The following is a 14,574-nucleotide window of genomic DNA, read 5'->3' as shown; positions in this document are numbered from 1 at the left end:
AAACTGATTAAAGGACAAGATTTTAAATTGCTTAAACGGATGTAGAGGTCTTCTGTTTGATTCAACATTCACCTTAAACTGCTGAATGTAAAAATGTGGTTTATTTTAGAAAATCAACGTGGTTTCCATTTCCCCCCTCTATCCAAAATTTTCTGGTTTAATTCTTAGCAGCAGCTCCAATTAAGACAGAAATGGTTAGTTTGCTATCTAGTACAGACTAGAGATAGTCACTTTATGAAAGGGCAAATATTGCTTTTCAAGAAACTTCCAGGATCCATACAAAGCAGGACAAATGGCAAGGGATGCTGGGAATTGTAACTGAGCAACATCTGGGGTATCCCATGTTACCAACTCAAGTTTGTGGAGCATTCTGTAGGGTTAATGAACTGATGATCTGACTTTGATATATGCTTCATTTGTTTGAGTCTAAAGCTGTCAAAAAGCATTGAACTAATGCCTTAGGCAGACAAAATGCTTCATTTCGCCCTGGAAATCCTTAAAATAGCTATGGAAAGTTGGCTGGTATTCTCTCCACATTTGGAATTGTGGAAATGATACATACTGAGGCTAAATTAATCATGGGACAGCCTGCTGCTGCATCTTATCCTCTGAGGGGATTCCTTTTCCTCTATCTGGAGAGAGAGAGAGAAAGGGAGGGAAAGAGAGCGAGAGAGATAAAGAAAGAAAGAAAGAAAGAAAGAAAGAAAGAAAGATAAGGGGAGAGGAGAAGAGAGGAGAGGAGAGGGGAAGAGAGGAGAGGAGAGGAGGGGAGAGATAGATAGATGGATGGATGGATGGATGGATGGATGGATAGATAGATAGATAGATAGATAGATAGGAAAGAGAGAGGAGAGACAGAGAAAGAGAGAGAAAGAAAGATGGTAGATAATAATAATAATAATAATAATAATAATAATAATAATAATAATAATAATAATAATAATCTTTTAACAAAGGGCATAGCAGCATGGTATAGATCAGTGGTTCTCAACCTTTCTAATGCTGCGACCCCTTAATACAGTTCCTCATCTTGTGGTGACCCCAAACTATAAGTTTAGTGCCAATTCTTCCAACAGATTTTTAAGCTGATTGGCAAGAGGTCAGAGGGACACCCCCCCTGTAAACACCTGATTGGTTGGATTTTAAAAATATGTTCCGAGATGCCAGAATAGAAGCTGTAGTTGCTAACACCACAGGAAATTTGTCTTTTCCCATGGTCTTAGGCGACCCCTGTGAAATGGTTGTTAGACCCCCCAAAGGGGTCCCGACCCCAAGGTTGAGAACCACTGGTATAGATAGAAGATCTATAGATAGAAGATAGATGGATGGATGGATGGATGGGAGAGAGAGAGAGAGAGACAGGCAGGCAGGCAGGCAGACTGACATTTATAAAAGTGTATTACATTAAGGAAAATACTTTAAAAATCTGTGTACCTTAGGCAGAATTGCCAAAAAAGAGAGAGACGCGTTTGCACAAATGTGCACTAAAAGCTTTTGAATTTTAGTGGAAAAGTTATTCAAAAAAGAACCTGAAGTTTAAATAATTGTAGTTGACATATTTGGCTGCCCCGGTACTGTGAAAAAACGATCTTGACAGATCAGTTCCCCAATGAAGGAGGGTGTTTTAAAGGTCTCTAGATTCAGGCTGGCAGGATAGTCTTCCAATTATCTCTTCTGATTCAATATTAGGCGAGATCTCTGAATGCCTGACTTTCACTGATTCTTTCTTTCTTTATGGGTTGCTTTTACTATCCTTTTGCATCTCTTTGCAGGACAATCACGAACTCAGGGCTCCGAAGCATCCAGCCGCGAGCGTTTGATAAGAATCCTCACTTACATTACATGTAAGTAGATTGGGTCCTCTCCCTTACCCCTTTGTGTTCCACAGTTACTTTTTGGGAAAGTTTTCAGTTGCTTGATATGGAGTGGGTGAAATATGGCAAACGACAAAGCGATGAAGGCATTTTGGTAGATAGATCCTCATGGCTCAAGTGAAGACATAGAGGCTGCTCGTTGGCCATCTACATTCTATGTTGCTAATCAACTGTAGCTGAAATGGGATTGTTCTATCCTCACTATACATTGGTCTGTGTGCAGCTCAACATGCAGCGAAACCTAACTATCCTCCAGTAGAACAGACCGTGTACATAGATCTGAAGGCTTCATTGAAAGAACAGGATATGGTGAAACTGGGGAAAATAGGGATACGTACAGTGAGAACCAAATACAAGATAGACAGTATTGAGTTACTGCTGAACGTACCAATTGATAAATACAAGCAATTCAAATCTTACCAGCGATGCTCCGGATATGGGATGTGGATTTGTCTGTGGATGACGATGTGCAATAGATTAAGATGGATTCTTCTTTGTGTTTCTGCCTTCTCCAAGTGCTAAAGGAGATGGAGTCTGGCTTCTTTTGAGAGTTTAAGAGTGCAGACTGATGGGTAAAGAGGTGAGGTCAGCTTCAAACAATATACAGTGGTACATCTACTTACGAACTTAATTCGTTCCATGACCAGGTTCTTAAGTGGAAATGTTTGTAAGAAGAAGCAATTTTTCCCATAGGAATCAATATAAAAGCAAATAATGCATGTGATTGGGGAAACCACAGGGAGGGTGGAGGCCCTGTTTCCTCCCAGGAGATTCCTAGAGAGGCCCCATGGAAGCTCCCTGCCTTTTCTGGTTACAGTTTTGAAGGGTCGGATTTGTTAGTGGAAAATGATTCTTGAGAAGAGGCAAAAAAATCTTGAACACCCGGTTCTTATCTAGAAAAGTTTGTAAGTAGAGGCTTTCTTAGGTAGAGGTACCACTGTACTTGGTATTTGTCTCTCCGGGCCACTAGATGGGGCTAGAGAGCAACTACATTATATAAAAATCATATTGTTGGGATATATTTGTTCCTCCAGCCACCAGATGGGGTGAGAGAGCAACAACAGTATATAAAAGTTATGTGCTGTGGCATGACAGGGATTGAATAAAGGAGGGTTTCTCCTGTTAAGCAGATGCCAGAATGTGAAGACAGTATATGATGAAAGGAATAAATTGCATGTATTCTTTTAGTAACAAAAATGGGGTGCAAATGACAGCACATAAAACAGAGTGTTTTGTTTTGTTTGGGTTTTTTTGGAAAAAGCCAATTTTTTAAAAAGTATATTGCAAGAAAGGAGCCCCCCACCCCCTCCCAATACATATACAGAGTTTTCTCAGCAGGAAGCTTGTTCAAGATGCAATAACCTTCACGGGGGCTCATCTGAGCATATTTCTTCCACTATTCTTAAATACAGTTTGGATCACTGCTGTTCTCCAATTACGGGCTGCCAATCCCCAGGGGGCTGTGAGCAAACTGGGGGTGTAGGGGGTGGTGGAAAGCTGAGTTGATTGGCTTTGCGCAAGCCAACTGGGGAAGGAAACTCAAGTGTGTTTCCATGGATGACTAAATCCGTGGGCCCAGCCATCTGTCGGCATCATCTGCCATCCACAAGTGGTAGAATAGCCATTGTCTTTGCAATATCTGGAGAAAATATACTTATTTGTCAATGTAAATGTCCAGCCTTCCCAAATGATTGGAAAAAGGATAGCAATAGACCTTAAAAGATGATCCACTCCATTGATAACGCTGATAAAAGTAAGCCTTAGTCAAGAGAATATCTTGCAAGTTACATTGGATTTTAATAAGTTGTTGTAGGAGAAGAGCAGGCAGGGCTGGGGAGAGGAGTTAAGCAGTGTTAGAGTTGCATTTTTCAGAAGCTGCCCAACCCAAACAGGCCAGCCACAGACCAGGATACCAGGAACTGAAGTCTTTGCAGATAATTGAAGACAAACACAGCAGATGGCTCTTTCAGAAAATATTTACTTCTTCTTAGCGAAACTATTCTATATATTTACACTGTAACTATCTCACTAGACAATTCTACTATATCACTGTATTAAGTGAATTAAGGAGTTTTCCCTCTTTTCCTTCTCCTTCTAAATCTTATCCATCTTGCAATGTCACAATCTCATTGTTCAGGCAGATGACTGGCAATGTGGACAAGTGGAAGCTCCTTTGGGCTCATATCCAGAAGGGATACGGATGGAAAACCAGAAGGAATACTTTGTAGAAGTGGATAGTTCTTCTTTTTCTTCTCTCCCCCATCCTAGCCATATGCTCCCCAGCTTAGATGCTAGAGGGCCTGACATTTTCACAAATGCCACTCATCGGAAGAGAGGATGAAAAGAATCACAGGGAAGCAGCTTGCCTGCTATTGTCTGGTATTGATTTTTGGAGGTCTTTCTCCTTGGCAAGTTGGCTTCCTTCATACCTGCCCAGCTCCATCTGACTTCACCACCATTCTAGGTTAAGCTTCGTGTCACCATTTGACTTTCGAATTTACCAGCAAAATGACAATACAGAAAGATAACTATGGAGAATATTGCTAAGATTAGGAAGGATAATGATATTTAGAAAGACAAAAATCATTACTTGGGTCCAGTGACGTGCTGAATTTTTTTTTACTACCACACTGTGGGTGTGGCTTATTTTGTGGGTGTGGCTTGTGGCTTGCAGGCCAGGTGACCAGGTGGGAGTGGCTTGACAATCATGTGACCAGAGGTGGCTTAAAGGTCAGGTGACTGGCTTAAAGATGGCTAAATTGACGTACTGTCATATTTTGCTGATCTGTTTCACAGATTAGCTACTGTATATCATTTCAGAAGAAAACATGACAGCTCCTGAAATGTGGATATGTACCTTTTGACAAACAAGTGTAAATTGTCATCAGATTAAGGTTGCCATTGAAAAAAAAAAGGGGGTGGGAAAAGAGAACACTTCCTTTCTTCTTTCATGCAAATAGAGATTGGGATTTTCTGTGATGCAGAAGGGGGAAAAATATTTTCCCCGGGACAGACAACTGAAATTTAGAACTTTTGTAAAACATGGAGATGACTATCCATTCAAGAATTGGGATCTAATTGACCATGGGTAGTATACCACCAGTGAAGGCTTGCAAAAGTTTTTATTACCACACTATGGGCCTGGCTTATTTTGTGGGTGTGGCTTACCAGCCATGTGACCAGGTGGGAGTGGCTTGACAATCATGTGACCAGAGGTGGCTTAAAGGTCAGGTGACTGGCCTAAAGATGGCTAACTTGACGTCACTCACGTCAAGGGTTTGGGTTAGGGTGCCTGGCCTCTCCTTGCCTCAAAGAGATACAGTTTCCCTATTTATTTACTATAACTGAACATCCCAAATATGGTATTTAATTCTATGTACATATGCCATATGTGTACATACATATTAAACACAGGCACACAAAAATATACGTTATCTACTGTTGTGGTTCAGTCTGGGACCCCTCCGGGAATGGCTGACCTTCTGTCGGTTTCCAGCTCAGAGGGAGAGGCTGAGGAACAAGAGGTGCAGACTGACGAGGAAGAAGAATCCCAGGCTGAAGAAGAAGGACAGCCAGAGTCCCACCAGGGGGAGCTCTCCCCAGCAAGCAGCCTGGATTCCTTAGGGGAAAATGCTCACGACATCATAGATATGCGACAAAGGAGAGCTAATCAGAGACGGACTCAATTGGCTAAGTATTTCCAGCATTAGAGGTCACAGCTGGGTTTGGGTGTGGTGCTCTTGGGAAAGGATAAAAGGCGGACCCACCCTTCCTGGCTTGTGGAGTTTTATCTTGGAGATTCGTGAGACCTGTCTGTGAACTTTGGTGGCTTACAATCCTGGTTTGTGCCTTGGACTATTGAAACCTTGGGGGGGGGGGGTGCCAGCAAGAAGCTTGGGGTATTGACTGGACATCAGGACCCTGCTGTAACGTATTATAGCCTGTCTGTTGTGAAGACAGGTTTTCCTTTGTGCTTATTTTTTCCAGCTATAAAATACTTTTGGATTTTACCAGAGTGTCTGGCTGTTTTTTCAGTTGGTGTTGAGGTCTGGGAAAACCCAGACAGAACATCTACTATATAAACTGTATGTGTATTTACACACACACACACACAGCTCTTCTAAAATTATACACATTCAACCTCTAATTTCTGCGATAGGAAAAACATACCCAGAGCCCAGAAGGGAAAAAAAGAGAAAAAAAAATCAAAAATTTTCTACCGGTACTACATACCTGACCATACCCGTAGAAGCCCATCACTGCTTAGGTCTCACAATTGTATTGTATTACTATGAAACCTGGGCACTGGAAAAGGAGAGAGTCATTATAGATACTTCATAACTATGGGATTGATAATGTATAGAGTACCATGGACTGCTAGGACAATGGATCCATCAGTCTTTGATGAAATGAATAGCAATGGGCAAGCAGAAACTCACAGTTTGGACAAGATTAGGAAAAAAAGTAGGGTTAGCAAGATTGAGGGAAGTGTAGAAGATGAAAGACAATGGCTAAGTAGGTGGATCTGAGATGTCACTGAAATGTCCCTTGAAGCATCATGGATTGTTGCCAGAGGCAGTTTGAGAGGGCAAGCATGTGTCCATTTTGTTATGAAGGGCCATTATGTTGGATTTCTATGTGATTTATGGTTATAAGTGACATTCTTCACTTCATACAGCAGAGACTCTTCATAGCCGAACCGTGATACTATGTATATTGGGGTACAGATACAATGACTCCATTATGCTTTTATTTCTTTTATCTCTCATTGAACTGGTTTCATATTTACACAAATAAACAACTTGACAGTATAACTATATTTCTCTATACATCTGCTCTCTATGATGCAGATTCACCGACAGTCAGCATACGAATCTCCAAGAATTCTAGTTTCCAGCTGCCAAAAACTGATTTACATACCAATATGTAAATGAGCTCCCTTAACATTCCATTCCCTTTTTCCATGCTATATGCCAGTGTTTCCCAAGCTTGGCAAATGCTGTCTGGGGAATTCTGGGAGTTGAAGTCCAGATATCTTCAGGTTGCAAAGGTTGAGAAACACTGCTATATGCTAACATATACCCAACTCAGTTGCGCTTAATTAATTGCTATTTTTTTCTATAACTAGTTCAATAGTGGGTTGCACCCAGTGTGGGCCCCACTATAGTGTGGTAGTGAAAATTGTGATGCCCATGCAGCTGCACATCCCTGACACATGCACACGCACTCCTGTGTGAAGTTAGGCTTCTGCGCATGTGCCACAAGTGAAATCTCACACAAGGATGCTCGCGCACATAAGATTTCATTGACCTTCGTCATTGTTTTGCTTCTGTGCATGTGCGGAAGCAAAGAAATCACTGAAAATTGGTGAAATCTCATGCGCCTGAGCGTCCTCATATGAGATTTTGCTTGTGGTGCATGCGCAGAAGCCAAATCTCATGCTGATACATGCACGCCTGCTCCGGTCTCCAACAGCGCACCGGTAGTGCCGAAGACGAGGAACTCCTGCCTGAACTAGTTCGTTGTTTTGTGTGAAATTCTGACACCTCTGTTCAGTTCAGAAACATAGAAACATAGAAGATTGACGTCAGAAAAAGACCTTGTGGTCCATCTAGTCTGCCCTTTTACTATTTCCTGCATTTTATCTTAGGATGGATATATGTTTATCCCAGGCATGTTTAAATTCAGTTCCTGTGGATTTACCAACCTCGTCTGCTGGAAGTTTGTTCCAAACATCTACTCCTCTTTCAGTAAAATAATATTTTCTCACGTTGCTTCTGATCTTTCCCCCAACTAAGCTCAGATTTTGCCCCCTTGTTCTTGTGTTCACTTTCCTATTAAAAACACTTCCCTCTTGAACCTTGTTTAACCCTTTCACATATTTAAATGTTTCAATCATGTCTCTCCTTTCTCTTCAGTCCTCCAGACTCTACAGATTGAGTTCATGAAGTCTTTCCTGATAAGTTTTATGCTTAAGACCTTCCACCATTTTTGTAGCCCGTCTTTGGACCCGTTCAATTTGATCAATCTTTTTTTGTAGGCGAGGTCTCCAGAACTGAACACAGTATTCCAAATGGGGTCTCACCAGCGCTCTATACAGTGGGATCACAATCTCCTTCTTCCTGCTTGTTATACCTCTAGCTATGCAGCCAAGCATTCTACTTGATTTCTGTTAAATCTACCTACCTACAGACTGACTGCACTCTTCTCCCATTTTGAGAATGTTGTTTCTGTTTCTCCCTGCCCCATTTTTTTTCTTCCCTCCATCACCCCATTTTCCCTGCCATCTCCATTTCTGTCCCTTTCTCCTTGCACTTTCCGAGTCCGCGGCCTCCAGCTGTGCCATCACAAGCTCATCATTGACTCCAGTTTCACAATCCTAGTTATGAATAGGTGGCTATTTAAATTCATCTTGTTTTTAATCCAAGGAAGGAAGGTCTCCAGCCATCGAGGGGGTTCGCAAGCATTTAAGCTGCTTTGAATGCTTTTAATACATCAGACATTCTTAAGAGCTGATGGAAATATTATGCAAAGTGCGATGGTAATATTTCTTTCGTTATAGAGCTTTAGCCTTTTATTATCTGGTTTTCTACAGTAAGCAGAAATGGTTTTGAGGTCCTATGGTAAGTTTAGTGTTTCCAGTTTACGGACTTGTGCTGGAGCCCATCCTCGGAGAACTTTTCTCTACTATGTTGAGAAAGAGAGAGAAAGCTTGGAGTATTAAACATTCATCTGTAATGATATAGAGCAGTGTTTCCCAACCTTGGCAACTTGAAGATATTTGGACTTCAACTCCCGGAGTTGAAGTCCAAATATCTTCAAGCTGCCAAGGTTGGGAAACACTGATATAGAGTTTCCTCAGGGGTTAAATTCAAGATTTTTCCCTACTGGTTCTGTGGGCATGGCTTAGCAAGTGTGGCAGGGGAAGGATACTGCAAAATCCCCATTTACTTCCCACTCGTAGGGGAAGGATACTGCAATATCCCCATTTCCTCCCCACTCCACAGGGAAGGAGAGTGGCGACATACAAATCTAATATATAAAGTAAATAATAAATAAAGGATATTGCAAAATCTCCATTCCCTTGCCATACTAGGAGAAGGATACTGCAAAATCCCAATTCTCTTCCCACTCCTGGGGGAAGGATACTGCAATATCCTCATTTCACCTCTAATCCAGGGGAAACAATATTGCAAAATCCCCATTCTCTCCCCATTCTAGGAGAAGGATACTGCAAAATCCCCCTTCCCTCCCCACTCTGGGGCCAGCCAGAAGTGGTATTTGCTGGGTTCTCTGAACTGCTCAAAATTACCACTACCGATTCTCCAGAACTGGTCAGAACCTGCCTGATTTCATCCCATGTTTCCTGCTTGAGCAGGGGTTAGACTAGAAGACCTTCAAAGTCCTTTTCCAACTCTGTTATTCTGATATTCTGACTAAACCACTGGTCCCAGTAACTGACCCAGATTGGAGCTTGCAGTATTATCCCAGGACATGTCCATTTGTCTTCCTTCATAAGTTCTTTATTATTCATACCTATAGATAGATTTAAATCTGCATTGGTTGCCGATTGGTTTCCGGACACAATTCAAAGTGTTGGCAATGACCTATAAACCCTACATGGCATTGGGCCAGATTACTGGAACAATTGAATCACTCGCTTATACAATAGAATAGAATTCTTATTGGCCAAGTGTAATTGGACACACAAGAAATTTGTCTATGGTGCTCTCAGTGCACATAAAAGAGATGCCACATGAATCCCAGCAACCGGTTGGGTCCCACAGAGTCGGCCTTCTCCAGGTCCCGTCAACCAGACAATGTTGCTTGATAGGGCATAGGGGAAGAGCCTTCTTTGTGGGGGCCCCTCTGGAATCAGCTTCCCCCAGAGATTTGCACTGCCCCATCCTCCTTGCCTTCCGCAAGAGTCTTAAGACTCATCTATGCCACCAGGCTTGGGGCGATTAGTTCTTGGCCCTCTGGCCGATGAATGTTATATATGGCTGAGGTCTGAATGAGTACGATTGATTTTTAATATATTGGGGATTTTAGGTTAGTTATTTAGTTTAATTAATTAATTAATTAATTAATTAATTAATCTATGGATTTAGCCATTGTATTTTATTGTTCTTTATTATATGTTGTACGCCACCTTTATTAAAAAATAAGTCATAGAAAGTTAGTCAACATGTTCTATCTATCTATCTATCTATCTATCTATCTATCTATCTATCTATCTATCTATCTGTCAATCAAGTATGAGTGTGATTGATTTTTAATATATTGTGGATTTTAGGTAAAGTTGTTTAGCTTAATTAATTGGATTTAGCCATTGTATTTTATTGTTCTTTATTATACGTTGTAAGCCGCCCCCAGTCCTTGGAGAGGGGTGGCATATAAATCCAACCAACCAACCAACCAACCAATCAATCAATCAATCAATAAATCAATAAATCTGCTATCTGCATCCGTCATGTGCTCTGAGAACTGTTAGAGGGGTCTGTCTTTCTTTGCCATCTTTCTACCACACAAATTATCTGTATTGACCTTCCTCTTATAGAATAGAATAGAATAGAATAGAATGGAATAGAATATAATTTTTATTGGCCAAGTGTGATTGGACACACAAGGAATTTGTCTTGGTGCATATGCTGTCAGCGTCCATAAAAAAAGATATATATTTGTCAAGAATCATGTGGTACAACACTTAATGATTGTCATAGGGGTCAAATAAGCAATGAAGAAGCAATATTAATAAAAATCTTAGGATATAAGCAACAAGTTACAGTCATACAGTCAACATGGGAGGAAATGGGTGAAAGGAATGATGAGAAAAACTAGTAGAATAGAAGTGCAGATTTAGTAGAAAGTCTGACGGTGTTGAGGGAATTATTTGTTTAGTAGAGTGATGGCGTTCGGAAAAAAACTGTTCTTGTGTCTAGTTGTCTTGGTGTGCAGTGCTCTGTAGCGACGTTTTGAGGGTAGAAGTTGAAACAATTTGTGTCCAGGATGTGAGGGGTCAGTAAATATTTTACCCGCCCTCTTTTTGACTCGTGCAGTATACAGGTCCTCAATGGAAGGCAGGTTGGCAGCAATTGTTTTTTCTGCAATTCTGATTATCCTCTGAAGTCTGTGTCGGTCCTGTTGGGTTGCAGTACCAAACCAGACAGTTATAGAGGTGCAGATGACAGACTCAATTATTCCTCTGTAGAACTGTATCAGCAACTCCTTGGGCAGTTGTACACCTTCCTTCCTGGGGATCCATCATTCATATAATCAATCCATCCCTCAATTATCAACCACAGATGTGTGGATCCTGTCCATTCCTCACTTTTCTCCCAACTTTAGAACTGGTGCCCCTTGTCACACTTGTGACAGATTGTGAAGTAATAAGACCATGATTGCTTCTAAATGCTGTGTGGAAAGGGCCTGGTGTTTGATGCACGGCTGTACTTGGCTGAGGATAATCTCATGCACCTTTTATTTACAATATATTGAAGAAAACAAATTAGGGCCTTGTAATTATGTACTGGAAGCACATGCTTAAAAAAGAAAGCTCTGGCAATCAGGGTTCCATTTAAAATATTAATGGCTTTATCCATCTACCTTTGGAGATTTCATTTTGTGCGTTGCGAGGGTTTATGTGTTGTTGTTGCTGGCTTTTTGGTTTTTAAATATAATTGTCTGCAAGAGATTTGTGAGTGCCTAATGGGACGCGTGAATCATGCATTTGAGTGATGCATCAGGTATATATATAAAAAAAGCCTATAGCTCAAAGCAAAACAAGGCCTTGTTGAAAGACTGGTTTTAGTCGGCTTCATCTCCTCGGTTGGAGAATGGCAGCCCAGAAGAGTTTACAAAGCAACAAAAGAGGTGGGATGGGTTGTTCCTATTAGGAGTATGAAGGGAGTAATGGGAGACTAAGCTGAAGCTGCCCTACGTAAAGATGATTGAGGAAAACTGAAATGTTTCCTGCCCTGTTTTCTGGATACCTGCGCTCAGCTCAGTTGAGATCGGGAAAATTCTATCAGCTGATTTAACAGCTACATTATGTTCTGGGTTTTGAGCATCTACACCAGTGGTTCCCAACCTTTTTTTGGACAGGCCCAGTGATGGGCTCCTACAGGTATGGTCAGGGATGCAGAACTGGTAGAAAAAAAATAGAATTCTTTTTCTTTTTTCCCCTTCTGGGCTCTAGGTAGTTTCAACTATTGCAGTAAATGAGGTTGAATGTGTATAATTTTAAAAGAGCTGTGCATGCACTTGTGTGTGGGTGGGTGTGTACATACACATACAGTTTATATAGTAGATAATGTGTATTTTTGTGTGCCTGAGCGTAATATGTATGTACACATATGGCATACAGTATATACATAGAATTAAACAGTATATTTTGGATGTTAGTAAATAGATAGGGAAATTGTATCTCTTTGAGGCAAGGAGAGACAGGCACCCAAACTCTAACCCAGTGTTTCCCAACCTTTTTTGAGCCGCGGCACATTATTCATATTTTCAAAATCCTGGGGAACACTGAACGGGGGGTGGGTGGGGGGGTGGCTAAAGAAAAGTTTTGACAAAAAAAAATCTTCCTCCATTTTGCTCTATTTCTCCCTCACTCTTTCTCTCTCTTCCTTCCTTCCCTTCTTTCTCTCTCTCCATCCCTCTTTCTTTCTTCCTCTCTTTTTTGCTGTCTTTCTCTCTCCCTCCTTCCCTCCCTATATGTCTTTCTCTCTCCCTTGCTCTCTCTGCCTCTCTTGCTATCTCTCTTTCATTCTCTCTCTTTCTTTCTTTCTTTCTTTCTTTCTTTCTCTCTTTCTCTCTCTCTCTGTCTCTCTTTCTCTGTCTCTCTTTCTCTCTCTCTTGCTAGCTCTCTTTCTCTCTCTTTCTCTTTCTCTGTCTCTCTCTCTCTGCCTCTCTTGCTATGTCTCTCTTGCTCTCTTTCTCTCTCTCTCTCTGCCTCTCTTGCTATGTCTCTCTTGCTCTTTCTCTCTTTCTCTCTCTTCCTTTCTTTTCTGCGGAGGCCGGCGAAGGTTTTTCTTATTTTAAATGTTCCGGGTGGCAGGGGGATGCGGAGCCCGCACGCACACACCCCCGACATTCCAAATTCTGCCTCAGCTGTGAGAAGAACGCCTGCCCCGCCTGTCCTGCAGCCCTTTCGCTGACAGCCTGGGACAAAAGCGCTCCGTGAAGGGACTGCAAGAGGGGCCGGGTAGGCATTAGCAGCCGGATGAGGAGGACGAGAAGCCGCTGCAGCCACCCCCAATCCCCCCCTTCCCTGGGTGCCTTCCAAAGGCCCCTGGAAAAAGGCAGGTTGTAGCAACAAGGCGCGAGGACAAGCAGGCAGCTTGGCGGAGGGGAAGCGCTGAGGGGCTCTCCTCCTTCCCCACCCCTGCGCTTCTCTCCCGCCCTGGCTTTTGCTTTGCCCGCAGATTTCCCCGCAGTTCAAAAGGAGGCAAGAGGTGGCCTGGATGAAATTGCGGGGAAATCATGGGGCGAAGCGAAAGCCAGGGCGGGAGAGAAGCGCGGGGGTGGGGAAGGAGGAGAGCCCCTCAGCGCTTCCCCTCCGCCAAGCTGCCTGCTTGTCCTCGCGCCTCGTTGCTACCTCATGCTGCTCCCACCATGGCTGCGCGCGGTCCCGGTGCCCCTGGCTGAAGGTCGTCCTGTGGCTGGTCTTGGGCTTTACGGTGGCTTCCTGGTTCCCTCTCCTCCCTCCGCCTGTGTCTACCGCCAGCGCCTCATTCCTCGGAGCTGCCGCTTCCTTCCAGGCAGCCCAGCCACGCTGCCGTAGAAAGTGCAGAGGTTATTGCCGCCACCTCTGCCTCTACTCAGGGAGCCACCGTGGTTGAGCTGAGGGAGAGGAAAAGGCACGGTGACCATGGTGGCTCCCTGAGTGGAGGCAGAAGCGGTGGCAATAACCTCTGTGCTTTCTACGGCAGCGTGGCTGAGCTGGACGGAGGGAAGCGGCAGCTCCCACTCGAGGAACCCACGGCAACGGGCGACGGCTTGGTGGGAGGCGATGGCGGGAGACACAGGCGGTGGGAGGAGAGGGAACCAGGAAGCGACTGTGAAGCCCAAGACCATCCACAGGATGACACTCAGGCAGGGGCGCCGGCAGCGCCCCGCCCAGCTTGAGCTTCTCGCGGCACACTTGGCCATGTCTCGCGGCACAGTAGTTGGGAAACGCTGCTCTAACCCAAACCCTTGATGTGAGTGATGTCACGTTGGCCACCTTTAAGCCAGTCACATGACCTTTAAGCCATCCCCCGATCACATGGCCGGCAAGCCACACCCACAAAATAAGCCACGCCCACAGTGTGGTAATAAAAAAATTGTAGCCCTTCACTGGCCATGTCCCACCTAAGCATCTCTCAAATCCTGATGCCCCCAAATTCACATGACATATAATTCTTCCTAGTCACATGGAGGAACCTTGGTTTAAACAAGGCTCCAATTGCCCCCATTAAAAATCAAATTGCTCCCCTGTAGGATGTGGGCTCCATATTGAGAACCAGAGATCTACACGTTTGGAAATTTTAATCTTGGTTTCTCTGAATCAGATTTTCTTAATTAATCAAAATACCGAGCCAGTTGCTGCTTTTTAAGCTAAAAAAAAAAGGTTGTGTGTTTGTGTGTGTCAAGAAACATTGACTAAAGAAGCAAATGAAGCAGTCCAATTTTAGTGACATTCTAAGGGAAATGA

At 43.1% G+C, this 14,574-nt stretch overlaps 1 protein-coding gene across 5 annotated transcripts in view; it reads left to right on the top strand.

Moving 5' to 3' along the window:
* The window catches only part of NTRK3 (neurotrophic receptor tyrosine kinase 3), a 511,401-nt gene that overhangs the window by 121,999 nt on the left and 374,828 nt on the right, over positions 1-14,574 (top strand). For all 5 annotated transcript variants that reach the window (XM_070761940.1, XM_070761941.1, XM_070761939.1 and 2 more), the window contains exon 3: positions 1,773-1,844. In XM_070761940.1, the coding sequence (XP_070618041.1) occupies positions 1,773-1,844 (72 nt within the window). The remainder of the gene's footprint in view (positions 1-1,772; positions 1,845-14,574) is intronic.

Source organism: Erythrolamprus reginae, chromosome 10 (genome assembly GCF_031021105.1).
Source record: "Erythrolamprus reginae isolate rEryReg1 chromosome 10, rEryReg1.hap1, whole genome shotgun sequence".
In the NCBI taxonomy this organism is placed as follows: Eukaryota; Metazoa; Chordata; class Lepidosauria; order Squamata; family Dipsadidae; genus Erythrolamprus; species Erythrolamprus reginae.
The sequence above is the reverse complement of the archived record's forward strand: the minus strand, read 5'-3'. Positions and strand labels throughout refer to the sequence as shown.